Source organism: Pseudophryne corroboree, chromosome 4, assembly GCF_028390025.1.
Source record: "Pseudophryne corroboree isolate aPseCor3 chromosome 4, aPseCor3.hap2, whole genome shotgun sequence".
Lineage (NCBI taxonomy): Eukaryota > Metazoa > Chordata > Amphibia > Anura > Myobatrachidae > Pseudophryne > Pseudophryne corroboree.
The window spans coordinates 685,920,194-685,947,516 of NC_086447.1; the positions used below are offsets into that span (position 1 = coordinate 685,920,194).

Sequence of the window (27,323 nt, forward strand, 5' to 3'; positions counted from 1 at the left end):
GAGCATGATCGGAAATTAGAATATGGTTGATGTCAGTTTTTCTAACCTGGGCCATCAGGGAATCTTCCACTAAAATAGTGTCAATCCGGGACCATGAGGAATGAACCTTGGAAAAATAGGTAAATGATTTGCCAGTGGGGTTTAACAATCGACAAACATCTGTGAGCTGGAGGGTAGATTTAAGGAAATGCATTGCTCTCCAAGAGGAGGAAGGGGAATGTTAAGGAGAGGGACATTTATCAAGGTGAGGATCCCCAGCAGCATTAAAATCCCCCCCTCCCCCCGACTCTTAAATTGGCATTAACCCGCTGGGCTAAAAGTTGAGTCATTTCATTAAGAATATCTGATGTTGAGACATTAGGGGCATAAAGATGAACTAATAATCAGATCCACAAATAGAAACTTCCAATATGACATAGCGACCATTGGGATCGATGACAGTGTTAGCTATAGAATAGTTAAGATCTCTGTAAAAGAGGATTGATACCCCTCTTGTTTTCCTATGAAATTTGGAAGATATACAGTCAGCCAACCACGGGGCCCTAAGGGAGGAGCCCCCACCAGCTTCCCAATGAGTTTCATGTAGCCGGATAATGTCCGGTCGAAATCTCTTTAAATTATTAAGCACCTATCTCATCTAAATAGGAGAATTGAGACCTCCCACGTTCCATGATACCATTTTAAACCGCTGATGGTGAGAACCAGGGGAGTTCATATTCTATCCTATTCCAGCTCTATCCAGACAAACAGTGAGGAAAAAATCATGTAGCATTCGCCAACCTATAGGGCAGAATGGATGCAGAGCAATAGATTTTGGGGATAGGGAACTTGTCATTATTGTGGTACACCTGAGTGTACTTGCAGGGGTGTAATCGTACGTGTTTGTGGCCTCCTCCCACCTGCACTTGAGCCACTCTGCAACAGGCAACAATTCATGTGTATTGGAATGCCGGTGCTTTGGGCAGTAATTATGCAAAGCAAGGACAAATACTTACTATTGGTGCGCATGACTGGGGGATCAGACTGGAGTGCCGCGCCCACATCTGTATTCTGGCCAGACACAGTGTCCGCACTGGTGTCGGCTGTGCTGTCATCAATCGGGTTGTTGGAAGAGTCCAGATCGGGGTCAATGGGGTCATCTGGGATTGGAGATGTTGGCCCACGTTGGCTGCTGTCCATGCTGGACTGACTCTCAGAAGCAATGGGGGATGGAGTGGCAGAGCTGGAGGCTGAGAGGCTGATGGGGTCACTGAGCACAGACTGATGCGCACTGGTTGTAAAAGATTCAGTTGCGCCTTGCAGCCCCACTCTTGTTACGGTTGTGGTTGTAGACCCTGTTAAATTGCTTTTTGTGCCCTTTTAGCTTACTGACCACTTGCTGCTGGCACCGGATGATGCGGTGCGAGGCCAGGATCTTTGCTATGTTGTGGTAGACCTGGGCATCCTTGACAGTGCCCGTGATCTGGCGCCTTATCTCCTCTTTTCCTCTAATACTTAACAGCTCCCTCACCTGCTCACTGGACCAAGATATTGCAGGGGTTAATAATGCTGCTGGGGTTTGTTGTGCCACAGAGCTGCAATGTGTATCTGCCTCTGCGCTGTGTGATGGCTCTGCGGGGCTCTGCAAAATGATATCAGTAAGCTGCTGGGGTTTGTTGTGCCACAGAGCTGAAATGTGTATCTGCCTCTGCGCTGTGTGATGGCACTGCAAAATTATGTTACCAGGAAGCTCCCCAGCATATCCAATCAGCATGAGCAGAGGCAACCTGGGAAGGAGAGACATGTCCCTGCACCGTTTACACCGGCCAGTAACCAGGGATGATACCGGGAACAACCCTGCTTCTTTGAAGGATTGAAATGCCTAGACCAGAGGTTCCCAAACACGGTCCTCAAGGCATCCCAACAGTCCAGGATTTAGGTATATCCATTGCTCAGCACAGATGGTTAAATCAAATTGACTGAGGTGCTAATTAAGTCACCTGTGGCCAAGCATGGATACATTTAAAACCTGGACTGTTGGGGTGCCTTGAGACCGCGTTTGGGAACCTCTGGCCTAGACCGAAATCCCAGGATTTTGGCCCGGGACCTTTTCACACCAGCACTAGACCCGGGTCAACTCGGGAATAATCCCGGGAATCTAGGCTGGTGTGAAAGGGGTACGAGTGTTGCCTCCCCTTTATTACCTATAACAGTGTAACTTAAAGCATCTCCTGATAAAATCCACACATATCCTGTTCAAAGAGAGCACACCGCTTAATGCTGTTCTGTTCCATCACTATGCCTGAGTGAGGGAGATTAATGTATCTGATAAAGAGCTATCTGTCTGTAAGGGGTAAAGCTTGATGTATTTTAATAGCTGAGTATTTCTTTATGATGTCACTCAGGTTGGTTATAAAAGCTAGTCCCTGTGAAAAAAAGTTTTTTTGCACTCCTAAGAACAAGTGGGTTCTAAGACTTTACATCACAATGCAGTTGATCAACTACACTGTTATTTTGCAAATCATATCAACCCTAACAAAAAACCCTAACAAAAACACAGACAGGACATTGGTTTTGAATATTGATGAAATAATAAAAGGATTGTACACATAAAAAAAGAAAAAAGAAAGAACACTTTTTTCAGGCATTCTTATCCAAAAACATAAAATAGAATAAAATATAACTTTTATTTATATTTATTAAATTAATTAATATCTTTCCAGATACTTCTTGATATGTTACAGTTAACTATAAGATCATACAGCATAATGTCCTATATACTGTAGTAATTCTGGACAAAATTATGGGAATGAGAACATCTCCCCTGGTGAAATATAGCAGAATTGCATCAGAGATTCTAAAAGCAGCTGGTTGGTTCTTATATGAACTGTGCTACTACCAAGATGGATAATCGCCATCATTTCCTTATATGTCGTCACTCTTCTATACAGTACCTCATACAGTAAGTCGCCAATATTGATGAGATAATCCATGTACACATGAGGGTTCAAGAATAGATAGTCATTTAACAATCTCTTCCTAGAGTTCAAATCCCAAATTGCTAGGAAACTTTTCCATATCACTAAATTACGGTGATCATGTAGAACAGGAAGTAATTTGCACCAAAAGTATAAGCATAAATATCTTTCACAAAGATATGCTAATTGCATAATATACAGAGCTGCAGGTATTGTAAGTATCCCGCGATTGTGCATATTACTTATTCATTTTCGCAAATAGCATGAGATTTGCTAAAAGTGTATGTTTACTTTTCAATATGTATCTTTAAGAACCAAAGAAAGTGGTTATCACTAGTACTTAATCCATAGTTACATAAATCTCTATTTATAATTACTAGATCTAAAATATTTTATCCATGGTACCTGCCAGAGTGTGGTATAGAAGATCTACATTCAGTAGGTCTACAGTCATTGGGTCCACCCCATATGGCCGACAGCCACAAGGTTGACATGGACAAACGGTCGACATGGACAGGTCGACATTAGAAATGTCGACAGGTACAAAAAGGCGACATGACAATGGTTAACACAAAAATGGTTGACACACCTTTTTTTTAATTTTTGGGGTTAGTGTGGATAGTTTTTTTCATCTGGAACCACCATTTGTAGAAGCGCCTCCTCTTACAGGTTTGCTTCGCCCACCACGCTTCAGGCATAGTGTCTTGCTCGCGACAATTTTACTAAAGTTTATAAATTGTGACATGGATAGTTAAGGAAGGAAAAAGGCCAAAACATGAAAAACACCCCAGAACATTGTGTCGATCTTTTAAATCAGTCAACCTTTCCAATGTTGACCTTTTGTCTATGTTGACCATATGGGGTCGACCTAATGACTGTCGACTTACAGTCCAGATCCCACCCTGCCAATGTATCTAATACTTCTCCTCCTTGGAGTGCCTTGGTAATAGGTACTAATATATGACATATTTAAACTTTTCATAACTTTAACCTCTCCCTTCATTGCACCTGTCGTCCACAAACAATGATGGTCATTTTGAGGTTGTCAAGATCTTTGAGTAAGCAACCTATTATTTCCCTAGAAATCAATGATTACTAGAGTAATACACGGTCAAGTCACATTATTTTGACAACCAGCTAATAGCCAGAGTCACCGCCGTGTGCAGCAAAGACCGCAGCTAGACTGTAGTTTTAGACACACGTCTGGGAGCCCCCAGGTTCATATTGACACTGAATTGCTCCACTGTAGCATGTCAGTCAGCCCTGAAGCACCTTCGTAGCCGACGTTTACCTATCATATCAATGGCACGTGGTGCTCCGCATTTCCCCATCAGTTAGTCGCTGCGGAGCACCACATGCCTCTCACATCAATGGCACATGGTGTCCGCAGCTTTCACGTTCGCTATTCGCAATGGTGCCATTTGTCCAGTCATGATACGCCTTCACCACAGCAGCACACAAACAGTTCCCAAACTGCGCTGATTCACAAATACGGCCACCCATGGTCTGAAAGCCGATAATCAGCCCTTTTTGCAACTCGCCTCTTTTACATGCCCAGTAAGCCAGCGCATGACACATGACATACCTCATGGGCTATGCACTGTCAGCATCAAATGTAGGAGGTGGTCATAATAATGTGACTTGATCGTGTAGTAACAATCATTTACAAGTGCTAAAACCACAGCTCCATGCTGCTTCTTTGCACAAGTATACATAATTGCTATACTTTTGGTCCTACTTTTTCATATATTTAATTTTTTTTGCCATTAACACAACAGGATGCACTGCTTTGATGCTTAATAAAAGGCAACACCAGTGGGAGTTATTGCTGCTGTTAACAGTAAAGTGAAATGAAAACAAGAAAAGGGATTTTCACCCATTGAAGGGCCAGTACTGAGTGTTTGACCAATAATTTGTCCAGCCAACCCCTACTGCCAGTGTTCGCAAAAACGCGCTTTAGTGCGTATTTTACTCAGCATTGATGACCAGGGACTCATCTTTCCAACATGGGTGGATCCCTGGGATGCGCTCCGCTGCAGCCAATCCTTAGCCAATCCTTAGCTTAAAAAACAGAAGGTGGAGCCTTGTCAGTCCGGACATGAAGGCGCAGCACCAGTCCGTGGCATCTCTCCTTGATTTGGTCAGTTGTGCTGGTGGGTAACCCGCGGTTGGGTAGGGGGTTTGGCTTTCGAGTGATGCCAGTGTTCTGCGGACGGGGAGAGGGGGTCCGGGTGCTCTGTGATACCGCGGCCAGCTCTGCGTAATGGTGGAGCTTTTGCTTTGAGCTGTTATAAGCCGCGTGGGAGCGCTGACTTCCCGCGGTGGGGGCTGGTTCAGGGCCGGCATTACAGTGAGTCTCACTGACTCATTAAATGCCGCCACCAGCACTGCGCCTGTTCGCCTGCCCACCGCCAGTGCCCCAGAGACTGTGCAGACTGTACATTAGGATGGCTACTGCACAGTCAGTCACTCAGGTCATGACTCTCGGCCGGAAGGGGAAGAGGGGCCGCTCTCCTCCTCCCCCCAAACTCAAATGTTGCTTGTGCTTTACCTATTTTACTATTCTAGACTCCCCCTCTATTGCTGCTGACAAGGATGCTGGGCTGGAAGTGGAGGACTGGGGCCGCTCTCTAAGCACCCACCCCTTTCTTACTTCTATTACACCCGAATCCTGACCGTCCCCGGTGCCAAAAGTCCTTGGGAGGAATGCGCAGAGGCACTGGTAGCTATCTCCATGCGCAGTAGCAGCCCCTGATTGTAAACCCCACTGACTTCAGGCCGGGTAGGAAAAAGCAATACTACAGTAGCACAAGCCTCTGTCTCGCTCACTCCCTCTCTCTGCTCCCTCTCTCCATCTACCCCCTCTCTCTCTCCGTCACCACCCCTCTCTTTGTCCGTCTCCCCCTTCTGTCTGTTCACCCCTCTCTCTCCTCCTACACCCCTCTTTCTCTTTCCCTACACCGCTCTCTCTCTCTACCCCTACATCCCCCTCTCTTCCCCCACACCCCTCTTTCTCCCTCTTCCTCTACACCCCTCTCCCTTTCCTTACTCTCTTTCCTCTTCCCTGACATAATTCATCTTCTATCCCTTTACTAAATTCTTCCACTAGCATTGTCTTTCCTTGGCTCTCTTTTTATAGCAGCTTGTTTTTTTCTGCCCGTCTTCCCCACTGATACAGTACTTTCCCTTCATGTCCCAGTGAACACTTTTAACCCAATTTATCCCCTTTTCTCCCTTCTACAGACACCTTACATGCCCTCTGCTTCTACCCTTCACCTTCTCCCAGACACCCTATCCGTGTTGCCCTCTCCATCCTCCAGTGCCTCTCTGTATCATCCACTGCTTCTCCCTCTCACCATTTCCTGTCACCTTTTGCCTCTTCCTTTCACAATCTCTCCGTCTTCCTGATAATCTTTCCCTGTCACCCTGTATCTCTCCCTGTCACCCACTGCCATTTGGAATATTGTGAACTTGGGGTGCGGTGGTGGAGGGGGGCCCATAGAATAACTTTGCACCTCGGCCCACCACTCACAAATTCTACCCTACTGGGCTGGAGAGATTTAAAACTGGATTTACAGTAAACTTTTTTTTTAAGACAATAGCTTAAAATAAGATTTTACTTACCGATAAATCTATTTCTCGTAGTCCGTAGTGGATGCTGGGGACTCCGTCAGGACCATGGGGATTAGCGGCTCCGCAGGAGACAGGGCACAAAAATAAAGCTTTAGGATCAGGTGGTGTGCACTGGCTCCTCCCCCTATGACCCTCCTCCAAGCCTCAGTTAGGATACTGTGCCCGGACGAGCGTACACAATAAGGAAGGATTTTGAATCCCGGGTAAGACTCATACCAGCCACACCAATCACACCGTACAACTTGTGATCTGAACCCAGTTAACAGTATGACAACGTAGGAGCCTCTGAACAGACGGCTCACAACAAGAACAACCCGATTTTTTTGTAACAATAACTATGTACAAGTATTGCAGACAATCCGCACTTGGGATGGGCGCCCAGCATCCACTACGGACTACGAGAAATAGATTTATCGGTAAGTAAAATCTTATTTTCTCTAACGTCCTAGTGGATGCTGGGGACTCCGTCAGGACCATGGGGATTATACCAAAGCTCCCAAACGGGCGGGAGAGTGCGGATGACTCTGCAGCACCGAATGAGAGAACTCCAGGTCCTCTTTAGCCAGGGTATCAAATTTGTAGAATTTTACAAACGTGTTCTCCCCCGACCACGTAGCTGCTCGGCAGAGTTGTAATGCCGAGACCCCTCGGGCAGCCGCCCAGGATGAGCCCACCTTCCTTGTGGAATGGGCCTTGACAGATTTAGGCTGTGGCAGGCCTGCCACAGAATGTGCAAGTTGAATTGTGCTACAAATCCAACGAGCAATCGTCTGCTTAGAAGCAGGAGCACCCAGCTTGTTGGGTGCATACAGTATAAACAGCGAGTCAGATTTTCTGACTCCAGCCGTCCTTGAAATATATATTTTCAATGCCCTGACAACGTCCAGCAACTTGGAATCCTCCAAATCGCTAGTAGCCGCAGGCACCACAATAGGCTGGTTCAGGTGAAACGCTGACACCACCTTAGGCAGAAAATGAGGACGCGTCCGCAGTTCTGCCCTGTCCGAATGGAAAATCAGATATGGGCTTTTATACGATAAAGCCGCCAATTCTGACACTCTCCTGGCTGAAGCCAGGGCCAGTAGCATGGTTACTTTCCATGTAAGATATTTCAAATCCGCCGATTTGAGTGGCTCAAACCAATGGGATTTGAGAAAATCCAAAACTACATTAAGGTCCCACGGAGCCACTGGGGCCACAACCGGGGGCTGTATATGTAGTACTCCTTTTACAAAAGTCTGGACTTCAGGAACTGAAGCCAATTCTTTCTGGAAGAAAATCGACAGGGCCGAAATTTGAACCTTAATGGACCCCAACTTGAGGCCCATAGACAATCCTGTTTGCAGGAAATGTAGGAATCGACCCAATTGAAATTCCTCCGTGGGGGCCTTCCTGGCCTCACACCACGCAACATATTTTCTCCAAATGCGGTGATAATGTTGTGCAGTCACCTCCTTCCTGGCTTTAACCAGTGTAGGAATGACCTCTTCTGGAATGCCTTTTTCCCTTAGAATTCGGCGTTCAACCGCCACGCCGTCAAACGCAGCCGCGGTAAATCTTGGAATAGACACGGTCCCTGCTGAATCAGGTCCCGTCTTAGAGGTAGAGGCCACGGATTTTCCGTGAGCATCTCCTGAAGTTCCGGGTACCAAGTTCTTCTTGGCCAATCCGGAGCCACGAGTATCATTCTTACTCCCCTTTGCCGTATAATTCTCAGTACTTTGGGTATGAGAGGAAGAGGAGGAAACACATACACTGACTGGAACACCCACGGTGTTACCAGAGCGTCCACAGCTATTGCCTGAGGGTCTCTTGACCTGGCGCAATACCTGTCCAGTTTTTTGTTGAGGCGAGACGCCATCATATCCACCTTTGGTTTTTCCCAACGGTTCACAATCATGTGGAAGACTTCTGGATGAAGTCCCCACTCTCCCGGGTGTAGATCGTGTCTGCTGAGGAAGTCTGCTTCCCAGTTGTCCACTCCCGGAATGAACACTGCTGACAGTGCTATCACATGATCTTCCGCCCAGCGAAGAATCCTTGCAGCTTCTGCCATTGCTCTCCTGCTTCTTGTGCCGCCCTGTCTGTTTACGTGGGCGACTGCCGTGATGTTGTCCGACTGGATCAACACCGGCTGACCCTGAAGCAGGGGTTTTGCCAGGCTTAGAGCATTGTAAATCGCTCTTAGCTCCAGTATATTTATGTGAAGAGACATCTCCAGGCTTGACCATACTCCCTGGAAGTTTCTTCCCTGTGTGACCGCTCCCCAGCCTCTCAGACTGGCATCCGTGGTCACCAGGACCCAGTCCTGTATGCCGAATCTGCGGCCTTCTAACAGATGAGCACTCTGCAACCACCACAGAAGAGACACCCTTGTCCGTGGCGATAAGGTTATCCGCTGATGCATCTGCAGATGCGATCCGGACCATTTGTCCAGCAGATCCCACTGAAAAGTTCGTGCGTGGAATCTGCCGAATGGGATTGCTTCGTAAGAAGCCACCATCTTTCCCAGGACTCTTGTGCATTGATGCACAGACACTTTTCCTGGTTTTAGGAGGTTCCTGACAAGTTCGGATAACTCCTTGGCTTTCTCCTCCGGAAGAAACACCTTTTTCTGAACCGTGTCCAGAATCATTCCCAGGAACAGCAGACGTGTTGTCGGGGTCAACTGAGATTTTGGAAAATTCAGAATCCACCCGTGTTGTTGCAGCACTACTTGGGTTAGTGCTACTCCGTCCTCCAGCTGTTCTCTGGACCTTGCCCTTATCAGGAGATCGTCCAAGTAAGGGATAATTAATACGCCTCTTCTTCGCAGAAGAATCATCATTTCGGCCATTACCTTGGTAAAGACCCGAGGTGCCGTGGACAATCCAAACGGCAGCGTCTGAAACTGATAATGACAGTTTTGCACCACGAACCTGAGGTACCCTTGATGTGAAGGGCAAATTGGGACATGCAGGTAAGCATCTTTTATGTCCAGGGACACCATAAAGTCCCCTTCTTCCAGATTCGCTATCACTGCTCTGAGTGATTCCATCTTGAACTTGAATTTTTGTATGTACAGGTTCAAAGATTTCAGATTTAGAATAGGTCTTACCGAGCCGTCCGGCTTCGGTACCACAAATAGCGTGGAGTAATACCCCTTTCCCTGTTGTAGGAGGGGTACCTTGACTATCACCTGCTGAAAAAACAGCTTGTGAATGGCTTCCAATACCGTCGCCCTGTCTGAGGGAGACGTTGGCAAAGCAGACTTTAGGAACCGGCGAGGGGGAGACTTCTCGAATTCCAACCTGTAACCCTGAGATACTACCTGCAGGATCCAGGGGTCCACCTGTGAGCAAGCCCACTGCGCGCTGAAATTCTTGAGTCGACCCCCCACCGTTCCTGAGTCCGCTTGTAAAGCCCCAGCGTCATGCTGAGGGCTTTGCAGAACCCGCGGAGGGCTTCTGTTCCTGGGAAGGAGCTGCTTGCTGCCCTCTCTTACCCTTTCCTCTGCCTCGGGGCAGATATGACTGTCCTTTTGCCCGCTTGTTCTTATAGGACCGAAAGGACTGCGGCTGAAAAGACGGTGTCTTTTTCTGTTGGGAGGGGGTCTGAGGTAAAAAGGTGGATTTCCCGGCAGTTGCCGTGGCCACCAAATCCGATAGACCGACGCCAAATAATTCCTCCCCTTTATACGGCAATACTTCCATATGCCGTTTGGAATCCGCATCACCTGACCACTGTCGTGTCCATAAACTTCTTCTGGCAGATATGGACATCGCACTTACTCTCGATGCCAGAGTGCAAATATCCCTCTGAGCATCTCGCATATAAAGAAAAGCATCCTTTAATTGCTCTAAAGTCTGTAAAATACTGTCCCTATCCAGGGTATCAATATTTTCAGTCAGGGAATCCGACCAGACCACCCCAGCACTGCACATCCAGGCTGAGGCGATGGCTGGTCGCAGTATAACACCAGTATGTGTGTATATACTTTTTAGGGTAGTTTCCAGCCTCCTATCAGCTGGATCCTTGAGGGCGGCCGTATCAGGAGACGGTAACGCCACTTGTTTTGATAAGCGTGTGAGCGCCTTATCCACCTTAGGGGGTGTTTCCCAGCGCGCCCTAACCTCTGGCAGGAAAAGGTATAATGCCAATAACTTTTTTGAAATTAGCACTTTTCTATTTGGGTTAACCCACGCTTCATCACATACATCATTCAATTCCTCTGATTCAGGAAAAACTACAGGTAGTTTTTTCACCCCCCACATAATACCCCTTTTTGTGGTACTTGTAGTATCAGAGATATGCAAAGCCTCCTTCATTGCCGTGATCATATAACGTGTGGCCCTACTGGAAAATACGTTTGTTTCTTCACCGTCGACACTAGATTCAGTGTCCGTGTCTGGGTCTGTGTCGACCGACTGAGGTAAAGGGCGTTTTACAGCCCCTGACGGTGTCTGAGACGCCTGGGCAGGTACTAACTGGTTTTCCGGCCGTCTCATGTCGTCAACTGATTTTTGTAATGTGCTGACATTATCACGTAATTCCATAAACAAAGCCATCCATTCCGGTGTCGACTCCCTGGGGGGTGACATCACCATTACCGGCAATTGCTCAGCCTCCACACCAACATCGTCCTCATACATGTCGACACACACGTACCGACACACAGCAGACACACAGGGAATGCTCTATTGAAGACAGGACCCCACTAGCCCTTTGGGGAGACAGAGGGAGAGTTTGCCAGCACACACCCAAGCGCTATAATATATATGGGAACAACCCTATATAAGTGTTGTATCCTTATAGCAGCTTAAATATAGTAATATCGCCAAAAAAAAGTGCCCCCTCTCTGTTTTACCCTGTTTCTGTAGTGCAGTGCAGGGGAGAGTCCTGGGAGCCTTCCTCACAGCGGAGCTGAGCAGGAAAATGGCGCTGTGTGCTGAGGAGAATAAGCCCCGCCCCCTATTTCGGCGGGCTCTTCTCCAGAGTTTGTGAGATCTGGCAGGGGTTAAATACATCCATATAGCCTCAAGGGCTATATGTGATGTATTTTTAGCCATAAAGAAGGTATTATACATTGCTGCCCAGGGCGCCCCCCCAGCGCCCTGCACCCTCCGTGACCGCTGTGTGAAGTGTGCTGACAACAATGGCGCACAGCTGCAGTGCTGTGCGCTACCTCAGGAAGACTGAAAAGTCTTCTGCCGCCTGCTTCTGGACCTCTTCCATCTTCGGCATCTGCAAGGGGGGTCGGCGGCGCGGCTCCGGGACCGGACTCCATGGCTGGGCCTGTGTTCGATCCCTCTGGAGCTAATGGTGTCCAGTAGCCTAAGAAGCCAATCCATCCTGCACGCAGGTGAGTTGACTTCTCTCCCCTAAGTCCCTCGATGCAGTGAGCCTGTTGCCAGCAGGACTCACTGAAAATAAAAAACCTAAAAACTTTTTCTAAGCAGCTCTTTAGGAGAGCCACCTAGATTGCACCCTGCTCGGACGGGCACAAAAACCTAACTGAGGCTTGGAGGAGGGTCATAGGGGGAGGAGCCAGTGCACACCACCTGATCCTAAAGCTTTATTTTTGTGCCCTGTCTCCTGCGGAGCCGCTAATCCCCATGGTCCTGACGGAGTCCCCAGCATCCACTAGGACGTTAGAGAAAATACAGTAGTGTTACAATATATAAAGAGCTATTTAAATTAAAATACATAGATTTATATAGCAGAACTTTGCATTTTCCAAAGAAAAAGATAAGCTGCTTTTGGTGAGAGCACAACTATACTCTTTCTTGTGACTGTGCCCAACGTTTGCCATCACATTAATAGTGTTTGCCAACCATGTGTTTAAATAGCTCTTTAATAGCAATGCTGCAACTACTGTATTTTAAGCTCCTGTCTTAAAAAAATAGTATTTACCTTCATTCTGATGGGACCCAGAAAAGGTCAGATAGGACCCCAATTTTTGAACGTGAGGTGTCCTTGGGACCCCGCTCTTTTTTTGGCTCTTACTGCATAGGCATATGAGCATCTCTTCAATTCTAAACCACCCCCTAAATGTTTAAAACACCCATTATAGGCCCTCATTCCGAGTTGTTCGCTCGGTAAAAATCTTCGCATCGCAGCGATTTTCCGCTTAATGCGCATGCGCAATGTCCGCACTGCGACTGCGCCAAGTAAATTTGCTATGCACTTAGTAATTTTACTCACGGCTTTTTCATCGGTCTGGCGATCGTAATGTGATTGACAGGAAATGGGTGTTACTGGGCGGAAACAGGCCGTTTTATGGGCGTGTGGGAAAAAACGCTACCGTTTCCGGAAAAAACGCAGGAGTGGCCGGAGAAACGGAGGAGTGTCTGGGCGAACGCTGGGAGTGTTTGTGACGTCAAACCAGGAACGACAAGCACTGAACTGATCGCAGATGCCGAGTAAGTCTGAAGCTACTCAGAAACTGCTACGAGGTGTGTAATCGCAATATTGCGAATACTTCGTTCGCAATTTTAAGATGCTAAGATTCACTCCCAGTAGGCGGCGGCTTAGCGTGAGCAACTCTGCTAAAATCGCCTTGCGAGCGAACAACTCGGAATGACCTCCATAGTTTTCAACATATAAAATATAGTATAAATTAGCATATATTTTTCATTACATATTTCAACATATAAAATGGAGATGAAAAGTAATTCCTAAGCAAGGAGTGTGACATGAGTTAGTCGAACAGTAAACCAGATGCCTATGTATCTCTGTATGTGAATATTTTGTGTATCTGTTGCCCAGAATCAATATGGTGTTTTTACTGATTATTCTACACATAACCACTAGATGGCATTAACCACCTGTATACAAATTAGAAAAAAATCATTGCAAACCTCATAAAAACTAGTATCTATAATTTTATTTCTCTAACGTCCTAAGTGGATGCTGGGGACTCCGTAAGGACCATGGGGAATAGCGGCTCTGCAGGAGACTGGGCACATCTAAAGAAAGCTTTAGGACTAACTGGTGTGCACTGGCTCCTCCCCCTATGACCCTCCTCCAAGCCTCAGTTAGATTTCTGTGCCCGACGAGAAGGGTGCACACTAGGGGCTCTCCTGAGCTTCTTAGTGAAAGTTTTAGTTTAGGTTTGTTATTTTCAGTGAGACCTGCTGGCAACAGGCTCACTGCATCGAGGGACTAAGGGGAGAAGAAGCGAACTCACCTGCGTGCAGAGTGGATTGGGCTTCTTGGCTACTGGACATTAGCTCCAGAGGGACGATCACAGGCCCAGCCTGTATGGGTCCCGGAGCCGTGCCGCCGGCCCCCTTACAGAGCCAGAAGAGCGAAGAGGTCCGGAAAAATCGGCGGCAGAAGACGTTCCTGTCTTCAATAAGGTAGCGCACAGCACTGCAGCTGTGCGCCATTGCTCTCAGCACACTTCATACTCCGGTCACTGAGGGTGCAGGGCGCTGGGGGGGGGGGCGCCCTGAGACGCAATAAAACATGATAAAAATACCTTACATGGCAAAAAATACATCACATATAGCTCCTGGGCTATATGGATGCATTTAACCCCTGCCAGAATATACAGAAAAACGGGAGATAAGGCCGCCGAAAAGGGTGCGGAGCCTATCTCCTCAGCACACTGGCGCCATTTTCCCTCACAGCTCAGTTGGAGGGAAGCTCCCTGGCTCTTCCCTGCAGTCACTACACTACAGAAAGGGTTAAAAAAAAAAGAGAGGGGGGCACTAATTAGGCGCAGTATTAAAACATACAGCAGCTATAAGGGGAAAAACACTTATATAAGGTTATCCCTGTATATATATATAGCGCTCTGGTGTGTGCTGGCATACTCTCCCTCTGTCTCCCCAAAGGGCTAGTGGGGTCCTGTCCTCTATCAGAGCATTCCCTGTGTGTGTGCTGTGTGTCGGTACGTTTGTGTCGACATGTATGAGGAGAAAAATGATGTGGAGACGGAGCAGAGTGTCTGTAACAGTGATGTCACCACCTAGGGGGTCGACACCTGAGTGGATGTACTGTTGAAAATTACGTGACAGTGTCAGCTCTGTATAAAAAAAAACAGTGGTTGACATGAGACAGCCGGCTACTCAGCTTGTGCCTGTCCAGACGTCTCATAGGCCGTCAGGGGCTCTAAAGCGCCCGTTACCTCAGATGGCAGATACAGACGCCGACACGGATACTGACTCCTGTGTCGACGGTGAAGAGACAACCGTGATTTCCAGTAGGGCCACACGTTACATGATTGAGACAATGGAAAATGTTTTATACATTTCTGATAATACGAGTACCACCAAAAAGGGGTATTATGTTCGGTGAGGGAAAAACTACCTGTAGTTTTCCTGAATCTGAGAAATAAAATGAGGTGTGTGATGATGCGTGGGTTTCCCCCCGATAACAATTGATAATTTCTTAAAAAGTATTGGTGTATACCCTTTCCCGCCAGAGGTTAGGGTGCGTTGGGAAACACCCCCTAGGGGGGATAAGGCGCTCACACGCTTGTAAGAACAAGGGCTCTACCCTCTCATGAGATGGCCGCCCTTAAGGATCCTGCTGATAGAAAGCAGGAGGGTATCCAAAAATGTATTCACACACATACTGGTGTTATACTGCGACCAGCAATCGCCTCAGCCTGGAGGTGCAGTGCTGGGTTGGCATGGTCGGATTCCCTGACTGGAAATATTGATATCCTAGATAAGGATAGTATATTATTGCCTATAGAGCATTTAAAAGATGCATTTCTATATATGCATGATGCACAGCGGAATATTTGCCGACTGGCATCAAGTATAAGTGCGTTGTCCAATTCTACCAGTAAAATGGTCAGGTGATGCGGATTCCAAACGGCATTTGGAAGTATTGCCTTTGAAAAGGGACATTTGGGGTCGGTCTTTTAGACCTGGTGGCCACGGCAACAACTGGGAAATCCACGTTTGTACCCCAGGTCGCCTCTCAAAATAAGACGCCGTATTATCAGGCGCAGTCCTTTGTTGGCAAGCGGACAAAAGGTTCCTCTTTTCTGCTCGTGACAGAGGGAGAGGAAAAAGGCTGAAGAGATTAGCCAGTTCCCAGGAACAGAAACCCTTTCCCGCCTCTGCCAAGCCCTCAGTATGACGCTAGGGCCTTACAAGCTCAGGCACGGTGGGGGCCCGTTCTCAATGAATTTCAGTGCGCAGTGGGCTCACTCGCAAGTAGACCCCTGGATCCTTCAGGTAATATCTCAAGGGTACATATTGGAATTCGAGACGTCTCCCCCTCGCCGTTTCCAAAAGTCGGCTTTACAGACGTCTCCCTCTGACAGGGAGGCAGTTTTGGAAGCCATTCACAAGCTGTATTCCCAGCAGGTGATAATCAAGGTACCCCTCCTGCAACAGGGAACGGGGTATTATTCCACACTATTGTGGTACCGAAGCCAGACGGCTCGGTGAGACCGATTCTAAATCTAAATCTAAAATCTAAAATCTTTGAACACTTACATACAGAGGTTCAAATTCAAGATTGAGTCACTCAGAGCAGTGATTGCGAACCTGGAAGAAGGGGACTACATGATGTCTCGGGACATCAAGGATGCTTACCTTCATGTCAAAATTTACCCTTCTCACCAAGGGTACCTCAGGTTATGGTACAGAACTGTCACTATCAGTTCAGACGCTGCCGTAGGGATGGTCCACGGCACCCCGGGTCTTTACCAAGGTAATGGCCGAAATGATATCCCTTCGAAGGAAGGGAATTTTAGTTATCCCTTACTTGGACGATTCCCTGATAAGGGTAAGATCCAGGGAACAGTTGGAAGTCGGTGTAGCACTATCCCAGGTAGTGTTGCGGCAGCACGATTGGATTCTCAATATTCCAAAATCGCAGCTGGTTCCGACGACTTGTCTTCTGTTTCCTAGGGATGTTCCTGGACACAGTCCAGAAAAAAGGTGTTTCTCCCGGAAGAGAAAGCCAGGGAGTTATCCGAGCTAGTCAGGAACCTCCTAAAACCGAACCAAGTCTCAGTGCATCAATGCACAAGGGTTCTGGGTAAAAATGGTGGCTTCCTACGAAGCAATCCCATTCGTTAGATTCCACGCAAGAACTTTCCAGTGGAACCTACTGGACAAATGGTCCGGGTCGCATTTTCAGATGCATCAGCGGATAACCCTGTCACCAAGGACAAGGGTATCCATCCTGTGGTGGTTGCAGAGTGCTCATCTTCTAGAGGGCCGCAGATTCGGCATTCAGGACTGGGTCCTGGTGACCACGGATGCCAGCCTGCGAGGCTGGGGAGCAGTCACACAGGGAAGGAATATCCAGGGCTTAGGGTCAAGCCTGGATACATCACTTCACATAAATATCCTGAAGCTAAGGGCCATTTACAATGCTCTAAGCTTAGCAAGACCTCTGCTTCAAGGTCAGCCGGTGTTGATCCAGTCGGACAACATCATGGCAGTCACCCACGTAAACAGACAGGGTGGCACAAGAAGCAGGAGGGCAATGGCAGAAGCTGCAGGGATTCTTCGCTGGGCGGAAAATCATGTGATAGCACTGTCAACAGTATTCATTCCGGGAGTGGACAACTGGGAAGCAGACTTCCTCAGCACGACCTCCACCCGGGAGAGTGGGGACTTCACCCAGAAGTCGTCCACATGATTAAAAAACTCGACAGGTATTGCGCCAGGTCAAGAGACCCTCAGGCAATAGTTGTAGACGCTCTGGTAACACCGTGGGTGTACCAGTCAGTGTATGTGTTCCCTCCTCTGCCTCTCATACCCAAGGTACTGAGATTGATAAGATGGAAAGGAGAAAGCACTATATTCGTGGCTCCGGATTGGCCAAGAAGGACTTGGTAACCGGAACTTCAAGAGATGCTCACGGAGGATCCGTGGCCTCTACCTCTAAGAAGGGACCTGCTCCAGCAAGGACCCTGTCTGTTCCAAGACTTACCGCGGCTGCGTTTGACGGCATGCCGGTTGAACACCGGATCCTGAAGGAAAAAAGGCATTCCGGATGAAGTCATCCATATCCTGATCTAAAGCCAGGAAGGATGTAACCGCAAAAACATTATCACCGCAATTGGCGAAAATATGTTGCGTAGTGCGAGGCCAGTAAGGCCCGACGGAGGAAATTCAACTGGGTCGATTCCTACATTTCCTGCAAACAGGAGTGTCTATGGGCCTGAAATTGGGGTCCATTAAGGTTCAGATTTCGACCCTGTCAATTTTCTTCCAAAAAAGAACTAGCTTCAGTCCCTGAAGTTTAGACGTTTGTAAAAGGGGTACTGCATATACAGCCTCCTTTTGTGCCTCCAGTGGCAATTTGGGATCTCAATGTAGTTTGGGTTCCAAAAATCACATTGGTTTGAACCACTTAAATCTGTGGAGTTAAAATATCTCACATGGAAAGTGGTCATGCTGTTGGCCCTGGCCTGGGCCAGGCGCGTGTCAGAATTGGCGGCTTTATCCTGTAAAAGCCCTTATCTGATTTTCCATTCGGACAGGGCGGAATTGAGGACTCGTCCTCAGTTTCTCCCTAAGGTGGTTCCAGCGTTTTCACCTGAACCAACCTATTGTGGTGCCTGCGGCTACTAGGGACTTGGAGGAATCCAAGTTGCTGGATGTTGTCAGGGCCCTGAAAATATTTCCAGGACGGCTGGAGTCAGGAAATCTGACTCGCTGTTTATCCTGAGTGCACCCAACAAGCTGGGTGCTCCTGCTTCTAAGCAGACTATTGCTCGTTGGATTTGTAGTACAATTCAGCTTGCACATTCTGTGGCAGGCATGCCACAGCTAAAATCTGTAAAAGCCCGTTCCACAAGGAAAGTGGGCTCATCTTGGGCGGCTGCCCGAGGGGTCTCGGCTTTACAACTTTGCCGAGCAGCTACTTGGTCAGGGGCAAACACGTTTGCTAAATTCTACAAATTTGATACCCTGGCTGAGGAGGACCTGGAGTTCTCTCATTCGGTGCTGCAGAGTCATCCGCACTCTCCCGCCCGTTTGGGAGCTTTGGTATAATCCCCATGGTCCTTACGGAGTCCCCAGCATCCACTTAGGACGTTAGAGAAAATAAGAATTTACTTACCGATAATTCTATTTCTCATAGTCCGTAGTGGATGCTGGGCGCCCATCCCAAGTGCGGATTGTCTGCAATACTTGTACATAGTTATTGTTACAAAAATCGGGTTATTATTGTTGGGAGCCATCTTTTCAGAGGCTCCTCTGTTATCATACTGTTAACTGGGTTCAGATCACAAGTTATACGGTGTGATTGGTGTGGCTGGTATGAGTCTTACCCGGGATTCAAAATCCTTCCTTATTGTGTACGCTCGTCCGGGCACAGTATCCTAACTGAGGCTTGGAGGAGGGTCATAGGGGGAGGAGCCAGTGCACACCAGTTAGTCCTAAAGCTTTCTTTAGATGTGCCCAGTCTCCTGCGGAGCCGCTATTCCCCATGGTCCTTACGGAGTCCCCAGCATCCACTACGGACTATGAAAAATAGAATTATCGGTAAGTAAATTCTTATTTTTCATTATTCTGCATTAGGCTGTAACTTGAATCCCAAAATATAGCTTTGCACAAATTTATCTACGTAAATACGGGAAGGGGTTAAGATACCGCCACACGGTATCCCGGCGATCACTATGCCGACACCGGAATCCCGCATAGTGGTACAATGCCAGCGCCTGAATACTGGTGAGACAGACTATTCTCCCTCTGTGGGTGTCCAGGACACCCATAGAGGGAGAATATAACCTGTGGCGATCGCATCGAGCCATTGTGTCCGCAGCGTGGCGAGCACAGTGAACCCGCAAGGGGCTTACTAGCGCACGCCCCGCTGCCAGCATACTGGTGGCCGAGATACTGCTGTCGGTATACTGTGTTTCATAATGAACCCATAAATACATTTACTTGCTTTTTAAAATGTTAATGTTTCATTAAAATAACGTGCACAGTATTCTCCCTTCTATCTATGAGAAGTCAGTCATTGCCTATTTGGCACCTAAAGCTATTGCTCCTTTACAAGAGTGGCTTTGAAAATTGTAATTATGGCATACTGATATTAAAATCACAGAAGATCCAAGCTGTTACAATTTGTGTAGCCAAGCTTAATGATCTGTAGCCTTTTATATGTCGCGTGTTGTGATCGTGCCTCAGTAGCAGGGCCGCTTCTAGGGGCGGGTAAGCTGTGCAAGCGTGCCAGGTCGGCTAATCGCCTACTCCTATAATACTCAGGATGTGTCCATCACTGGGACAGGCCCGCTCCTGTACACCTCCATCATTGATGGTGACATGAGAGACCATCTATGGATTCATCCACCGATGGTCATTCCTGTTCTTTCAGTGACTGGCCCGTAGGCCAATCACAGCCTGGGGCGGGGCTTCACTGGTGTCAAGGGTGGAGCAATGCTCTGTGTCTCGGCATATTGCAAAAAAAACAAAATAAAAGTTAAAAAAAATATTTGTTTATGCTGTGCAATCTATGGGGGGAAGCAATCTGGTTCTCTCCCATTGATGGCAAAAGTATTTGACATTAGCCATAAACCATCGATGATTATGAATCATCAATGGTCAATTGCCATCTCTACAGGCAGGATCTGCGTCACCCCCCATGGCCCTCCTATCTGCCTGGCAGAGTTCTGCATCACTGCCCGCCTCGTCCAGAGCAGGGAGATGCCTCTAGTCACGCTGACTGGGAGACACAATGCCAGAAACACACTACTGGAGTTACCAATGATACATCTTTACACTGTGCCACCACCACCAGAGACCTCTGGGGACAGAAAGACCCACCAGCTGCCAATCAATGCCGGAGTCCACATCAGGAAGCAGCAGGACCTACACAGCGACACCGTCCTCCATGCTGCCCCGTCAGGTGCCTGTCAGCCAAAGTCACCGGATCACCGCAGGGATGCTTTTCCCTCGATTCTGGTCTCCGGGAGCATGGGTCACACCTGAACTGCACCCAGTAAGCTGTGCACCTCTGTTACTCTTCCCCGCCACTGATTCACCTCAGCTGTCCCTTCCAGAGCTCCTGTGAGTGATATCCTTATTTATGTGATGTACTGTTTAATAGTAATAAGAAATGATTACTGCAGTGAGGACACTTGACACAGATATCCTGCAGCAGCAGATCATCAGAGGATGCAAAACTAGGGTGTAAGGTAGTCAGGGCCGGTGCAAGGTTACTTGGTACCCTAGGCAAAACGTCTGCCTACTGCCCCCCAACACCATCAATTACCCACTTCCCCAGTCAGTAAGGTGAAAATGCAGAGGCGGTGTATTGCGTGTGCCTCTGAGTCAGGCTCTATGTGCTAGTGCCTGATGTTTGGTAGCTGGTGACTGTGCTATGTCATGGCTACAGGTTGTGGATGTGTAGGTCCTCCTGGCTCTGGTACTGAGTTAGTTCCTAATTCTGGGTAGTTGATGATTACAGGCACTATGTTCGTTCTTGGCACTGGGTGGATGGTAATTACGGGTACCGTGCTGTGCTCATTTCTGCCTCTGGATATTTGGAAGCTACTGGCACTGTGACCCTTGGTACAGTAGTTGGTGACTACAAACACTGTACTAGTTTCTGGCTCAGGAAGTGAAGCTTTGAGACAATGTACGGCGGTGTCTTATACATCTCCCAGCTGTCTGACTGCAATGAGTTCGACAAGGATGTATCTCTCAAAGACATCCTTAATTATTTGACAGGTACACTCAGTGGCACCCCCTTACCAGATCCTGGCACCCTACCCAGCTACCTATTTCTTTCTATTTCATTCTCTCTTATACATACATATATACGTCATCCATACACTGCCTCTCTCATACTTACATGCATCCACTGTCTCTCTAAATACATCCATACACTGCCTCTATCGGGTGGTCTTCAGTATGCTGCCAGCCAGGATCCCAACCGCCGGCATGCCGACACATATTCTCCCTCTTGGGGGTCTACGACCCCCCAGGAGGGAGAATAAATAGCATAGCGCACCACCGTGCCCGCAGCGTGGGGAGTGCAGCGAGCCCGCAAGGGGCTCATTAGCGCTCACCCAGCTGTCAGTATGCCGGCGATCGGGATCCGGCCGCCGGTCACTTATACTACACCCCGTCTATCAAACATACATACATACATACACTGCCTCTATCATACATACATACATACATACATACACTGCCTCTATCATACATACATACATACATACACACACTGCCTCTATCATACATACATACATACATACATACACTGCCTCTATCATACATACATACATACATACACACACACTGCCTCTATCATACATACATACACTGCCTCATTCATACATCCATACATTGCCGCATTCATACATACATATATACGTCCACACACTGCTTCTATACATACATACATACATACACTGCCTCTATCATACATACATACATACATACACACTGCCTCTATCATACATAGATAGATACACTGCCTCATTCATACATCCATACACTGCCGCATTCATATATACATATATACGTCCACGCACTGCTTCTATACATACATACATACATACATACATACACTGCCTCCATCCATACGTCACACGCAGCCGCTGTGACCCGGGACGTGGCGGGTAACTGCTTGCCAGCACAGCTGGCAGGGAGCTACTCAGCAGGTACAAAAGCATCGCCGCTGTGCAATGCTTTTGCACCCTTGTGGGGGGATAGGGCCAGACATGCGGGGCGGACTAGCTCTGTGCTGGGCGTCCCCCCACATGTCTGAGAATCTGATCGTAGATGTGCTAAATTTATCACATCTACGATCAGCTCTAAATCACCCTCACAATTAGTACCTCAGTTATTTTGACCCATGTCCTGTTGGTTTGAATACTGTACACCTCCTGACAATCTGACCCCACCTATCACATGAGGCTATGGGGAAGCGTGTGTGTGTCAGGCTGTGGGGCAGCATGTGTGTGTCAGGCTATGGGGAAGCGTGTGTGTGTCAGGCTATGGGGCAGCGTGTTAGTGTCAGGCTATGGGGCAGCATGTGTGTGTCAGGCTATGGGGAAGCGTGTGTGTGTCAGGCTATGGGGCAGCATGTTAGTGTCAGGCTATGGGGCAGCGTGTGTGTGTCAGGCTTTGGGGCAGTGTGTGTGAGTCAGGCTATGGGGCAGCGTGTGTGTGTCAGGCTATGGGGAAGCGTGTGTGTGTCAGGCTATGGGGAAGCGTGTGTGTGTCAGGCTATGGGGCAGCGTGTGTGTGTGTCAGGCTACGGGGCAGCGTGTGTGTCAGGTTACTCAGGTAGGGGCAGCGTGTGTGTGTCAGGCTATGGGGCAGCGTGTGTGTGTGTCAGGCTTTGGGGCAGCGTGTGTGTGTGTCAGGCTATGGGGCAGCGTGTGTGTGTGAGGCTATGGGGCAGCATGTGTGTGTGTCAGGCTTTGGGGCAGCGTGTGTGTGTCAGGCTATGGGGCAGCGTGTGTGTGTCAGGCTATGGGGCAGCGTGTATGTGTGTCAGGCTATGGGGCAGCGTGTGAGTTTCAGGCTATGGGGCAGTGTGTGTGTGTCAAGCTATGGGGCAGCGTGTGAGTGTCAGGTTATGGGGCAGTGTGTGTGTGTCAGGCTATGGGGCAGTGTGTGTGTGTGTCAGGCTATGGGGCAGTGTGTGTGTCAGGCTATGGTGAAGCGTGTGTGTGTGTCACTGGCTATGGGGCAGTGTGTGTGTCAGGCTATGGGGCAGCGTGTGTGTGTGTCAGGCTATGGGGCAGCGTGTGTGTGTCAGGCTATGGGGCAGCGTGTGTGTGTCAGGCTATGGGGCAGCGTGTGTGTGTCAGGCTATGGGGCAGCGTGTGTGTGTCAGGCTATGGGGCAGCGTGTGTGTGTGTCAGGCTATGGGGCAGCGTGTGTGTGTGTCAGGCTATGGGGCAGCGTGTGTGTGTGTCAGGCTATGGGGCAGCGTGTGTGTGTGTCAGGCTATGGGGCAGCGTGTGAGTGTCAGGCTATGGGGCAGCGTGTGTGTGTGTGTGTGTGTGTGTGTGTGTGTGTGTGTGTGTGTGTGTGTGTGTGTGTGAGGCTATGGGGCAGCATTTGTGTGTCAGGCTATGGTGAAGCTTGTGTGTGAGGCAGCTCCAGGCGTTGCACTGACCTGTAGGATGCATGCAGAGTTCACCTCACAGATGGTGACAGCTGCCCTGTGTCCATGCATTTTTCTTCCTGGTATTTCTGGTACTCCTGTAGGCCACTCAGCCCCTGCAGCTGCCCTTTTCTCATAATTTCAGTGCCCAGGGTTCCCAACAGTTACTGGAGAGTGAATGGGAGGACTTCAGCCAAAATGGGGGCGGGGCACCAGGAGCCGCGGGTGGGCGGGGCTTCGGCGGCTATTACAGAGGAGCATCAGGTACAGTATCTGGCCAGTGAATAGGCAATGCTTTGCATATGGCCACGCCCCCTCCCTACGGCTCTCCCCTTCTCTGCTAGTACTGCCGTGGACTGAGCAGCCTCAGCCTGTCTCTTGTTCAGTTGTTCTCTGTGTGACTGGGTGCAGGGGAGCTGCGGGCCATGGAGTTAGCCGGGGCCACATAGCAGCTGCATCCCCTGCACCTGTGGTACTTACGCCACTGCCAACCGCTGGGTAAGCACCACTGTTCCTACTGGTGGGGAGGCACTACTCTTATTACTGCCCCCAGCTCCATAACCGCGTGATTGGTGCTGCTGTTGGTGAGGGGGGCGGGCGGCTGCTGCTGGTGAGGGGGCGGGCGGCTTCTGCATCTCCAATCCCCCCTGCCCTCCGTAACACGCAAAAAAATATATATATATAATTAAAATAATGGTCCTGTGGGTTGTAGGGAGACAGTAGTGGCCGCCCTCCAGCGGCCGGCGCTCTAGGCAGCTGCCTAAAGCTGCCTAATGGTAGCGCCGGCCCTGAAGGTAGTCTTTTCCTGGGAAGCCTTACAGAGGCCATGGCCCCTTTTTGGTGCACGCGCTAATGATTCTCACACAGGCACAATGCTTTTTGCACGTACAAGCTCGCAGCTGATGGCAGATGCACACCCCAAAAATGGCCATGGCACGCCTGCGTTTTTCCAACCACTTCCCATTAACACTCCAAATGGTCACTTCCTGTCAATCACACTGTCAATCATTGTGAGCGAGATCGCAACGGCACCTTGGCGCATGGAAATTGCAATTGCAGCACATGCGAGGTCTGCCGATAATCGCTCTGTTGCGTGAACATCGTCCATTGCACACAAACATGAATTAGGCCCCATGACAATAAAGAGTCATCCGGAAGGAGGGGAGTAATGACTATATGACTGCAATGTGTAAATATCATGGAACAAAAACAGTGTATTAAAACAACTTTGGTAAAGCTTCACTTTTTGACCAACAGTCATTGGTAGTAACCTATGTTGCCTTTCTCCTCACACTTTACAAAGATGAGAAGGTCAGAGCAGCTTCTTTTATTTTAACAAATTTAGTGAGAGATGTGATGACATCACCACAAGCTTTCCTACATGATGCTGTGTTTTGCAATGATCACAAAAGTACCATTGTGATGCAAGAGAAGTGGTAGAAAAATATTTGCTTTCTTCCCACAACTCACTAGTTAAGGCATTCGAAGAAGGGAGTTATTCAATCAATAAGTGATATGTGTTCACCATGTGCAAAACCGCTTAATATGGTACAACATCACAGACTATCTTGCGTATCTTTATGGGTTGCAATGAAACATCTGTGATGTTAGTAGTCACACGGTGCCAAAAAAACTGTTGGATTGCTGACAAAGGCCCTCATTCCGAGTTGTTCGCTCGGTATTTTTCATCGCATCGCAGTGAAAATCCGCTTAGTACGCATGCGCAATGTTCGCACTGCGACTGCGCCAAGTAACTTTACTATGAAGAAAGTATTTTTACTCACGGCTTTTTCATCGCTCCGGCGATCGTAATGTGATTGACAGGAAATGGGTGTTACTGGGCGGAAACACGGCGTTTCAGGGGCGTGTGGCTGAAAACGCTACCGTTTCCGGAAAAAACGCAGGAGTGGCCGGAGAAACGGTGGGAGTGCCTGGGCGAACGCTGGGTGTGTTTGTGACGTCAACCAGGAACGACAAGCACTGAACTGATCGCACAGGCAGAGTAAGTCTGAAGCTACTCTGAAACTGCTAAGTAGTTAGTAATCGCAATATTGCGAATACATCGGTCGCAATTTTAAGAAGCTAAGATTCACTCCCAGTAGGCGGCGGCTTAGCGTGTGTAACTCTGCTAAATTCGCCTTGCGACCGATCAACTCGGAATGAGGGCCAAAATACGGCCATCACCGCTAATTGAATTACCCCCAAACCCCAAACATATACTGTATGGAACACCTCTGAGATACTCTGATGTCTATGCCTTCATGGCATCCAGTATACAGTAGGTGATTTATTTATTTCTGGTTTTGATTTTATTCTAGGTTTTTTGTTGTCTTTTCAAGGTAGATTGCTGTTGATGACTTATTAATTACACATAATTCAGTCAATAAGCATTTTTGTGCCGAAAAGACAGAAGAGTACAACACACACTCTTCTACATAATGATACAGTATACGCTGACATTAATGTATGTATAAAGTTCTTTAAATAATGTAAATAGAGATATTTTTCATGACATCACATCCCTGTTACATTGAAGCACTTGTGTTTTAAGAAGACAAATGTTCCCTCCGTTGTGCATGATATAACATAATAATGAGCATGGCTATGCAAATGATATACATACAGTATCAGATACACCAAGGCATTACATGACAATATAAAGATAGACTGCTGAATTGTCATTGTCGACTCTATTGATATCCTACTACTTATTTTACTTGGTATCTTTGTCATAATCAAATGATGAACAATTTACCTTGCATCTCTAATGCTCATGGGAGATTTCAAGATATATTAGTCCCAAAGCAACTACTGTAGCTACAAGTTGACGTTTCGGACATACATTAAGAGCCTGACTCAATTAGCCTCAGTAATTTACCGTGGGATAATTGGTCTGCCGGAGCTATTCTACCGCCCATGGCAGTCCAAGATAAGCTTGCAGGCTGCTCTTAGCACAGATTTCTGTTCAAGCCAGAGCCAGGCATGAACAGAAATCTATGGTCGTCAGTGTCTTTATCGCGGTTGCCATAAGCTTGTTAATCTGCCACTCCAGTCACTTTTCACAGGAACCTATGGGTTAACCTGCGTTAGTGACAAATTTACTACGTGAGAAAAATAGGGTCTGTAATTGAATAGCCTCGGGCATAAAAGCCCCAGGCTACCACACTTTTCCCCTAAATGAATCCTGCCCTTATTCACAGCACATTGGTTATATGAAGTGGTCAAGACCATTTTAAGATAACAATGTAATAGCGGTAAGTAGACTCTTAGGCCCAAATGTATTAAGCCTTAACAAGAGACAAAGTTGAGACGCAGCTCTTCATTTTTCTAACTCAGCCTTTTACATGACAGTTAGGAAGCTGATTGGCTGGTCATTTATCACTCTTTATCCATCTCTACTTTATCTCTTGTTAAGGCTTAATACATTTGGGCCTTTGGCAGATAACTTCAGTGTCTGCCAATATAAGGCTCTGGGATTTTATGGGGAAAATGCAGAGGTTACAGATATGGTGCTTTGCTATCACACCTCAATGCGTAATTGTAGTGCCACCAGGATTACAGGCCCGTGAAGGTGAACTATGTATTAAATTAAGACAGTGTAACAGGTGACACAGCACAAAGAAAAGCTGGGTCATGTCTAAGGCATAAATACAATGCAATACAAAATATACAACCATGTTATGAATGGATCCAGCTGTC

The 27,323-nt window shown here is 47.9% G+C and overlaps 1 protein-coding gene and 1 long non-coding RNA gene across 3 annotated transcripts in view; one reads left to right on the plus strand and one right to left on the minus strand.

Annotated features, from left to right (window-relative positions):
* The window catches only part of ADGB (androglobin), a 943,967-nt gene that overhangs the window by 733,306 nt on the left and 183,338 nt on the right, over positions 1-27,323 (minus strand). Inside the window, exon 1 of one of the 2 annotated variants that reach the window (XM_063917881.1) lies at positions 23,637-24,102. The exons of the other annotated variant lie outside the window; for it this stretch is intronic. Within the exon in view, the coding sequence (XP_063773951.1) occupies positions 23,637-23,696 (60 nt within the window). The 5' untranslated portion in view covers positions 23,697-24,102. Of the gene's footprint in view, positions 1-23,636; positions 24,103-27,323 lie in introns of those variants that run through there. 2 annotated transcript variants of the gene reach the window in all.
* The window catches only part of LOC134910159 (uncharacterized), a 77,730-nt gene continuing 74,379 nt past the window's right edge, over positions 23,973-27,323 (plus strand). The window contains exon 1 of the long non-coding RNA XR_010176136.1: positions 23,973-24,122. This is a non-coding gene — a long non-coding RNA (uncharacterized LOC134910159). The remainder of the gene's footprint in view (positions 24,123-27,323) is intronic.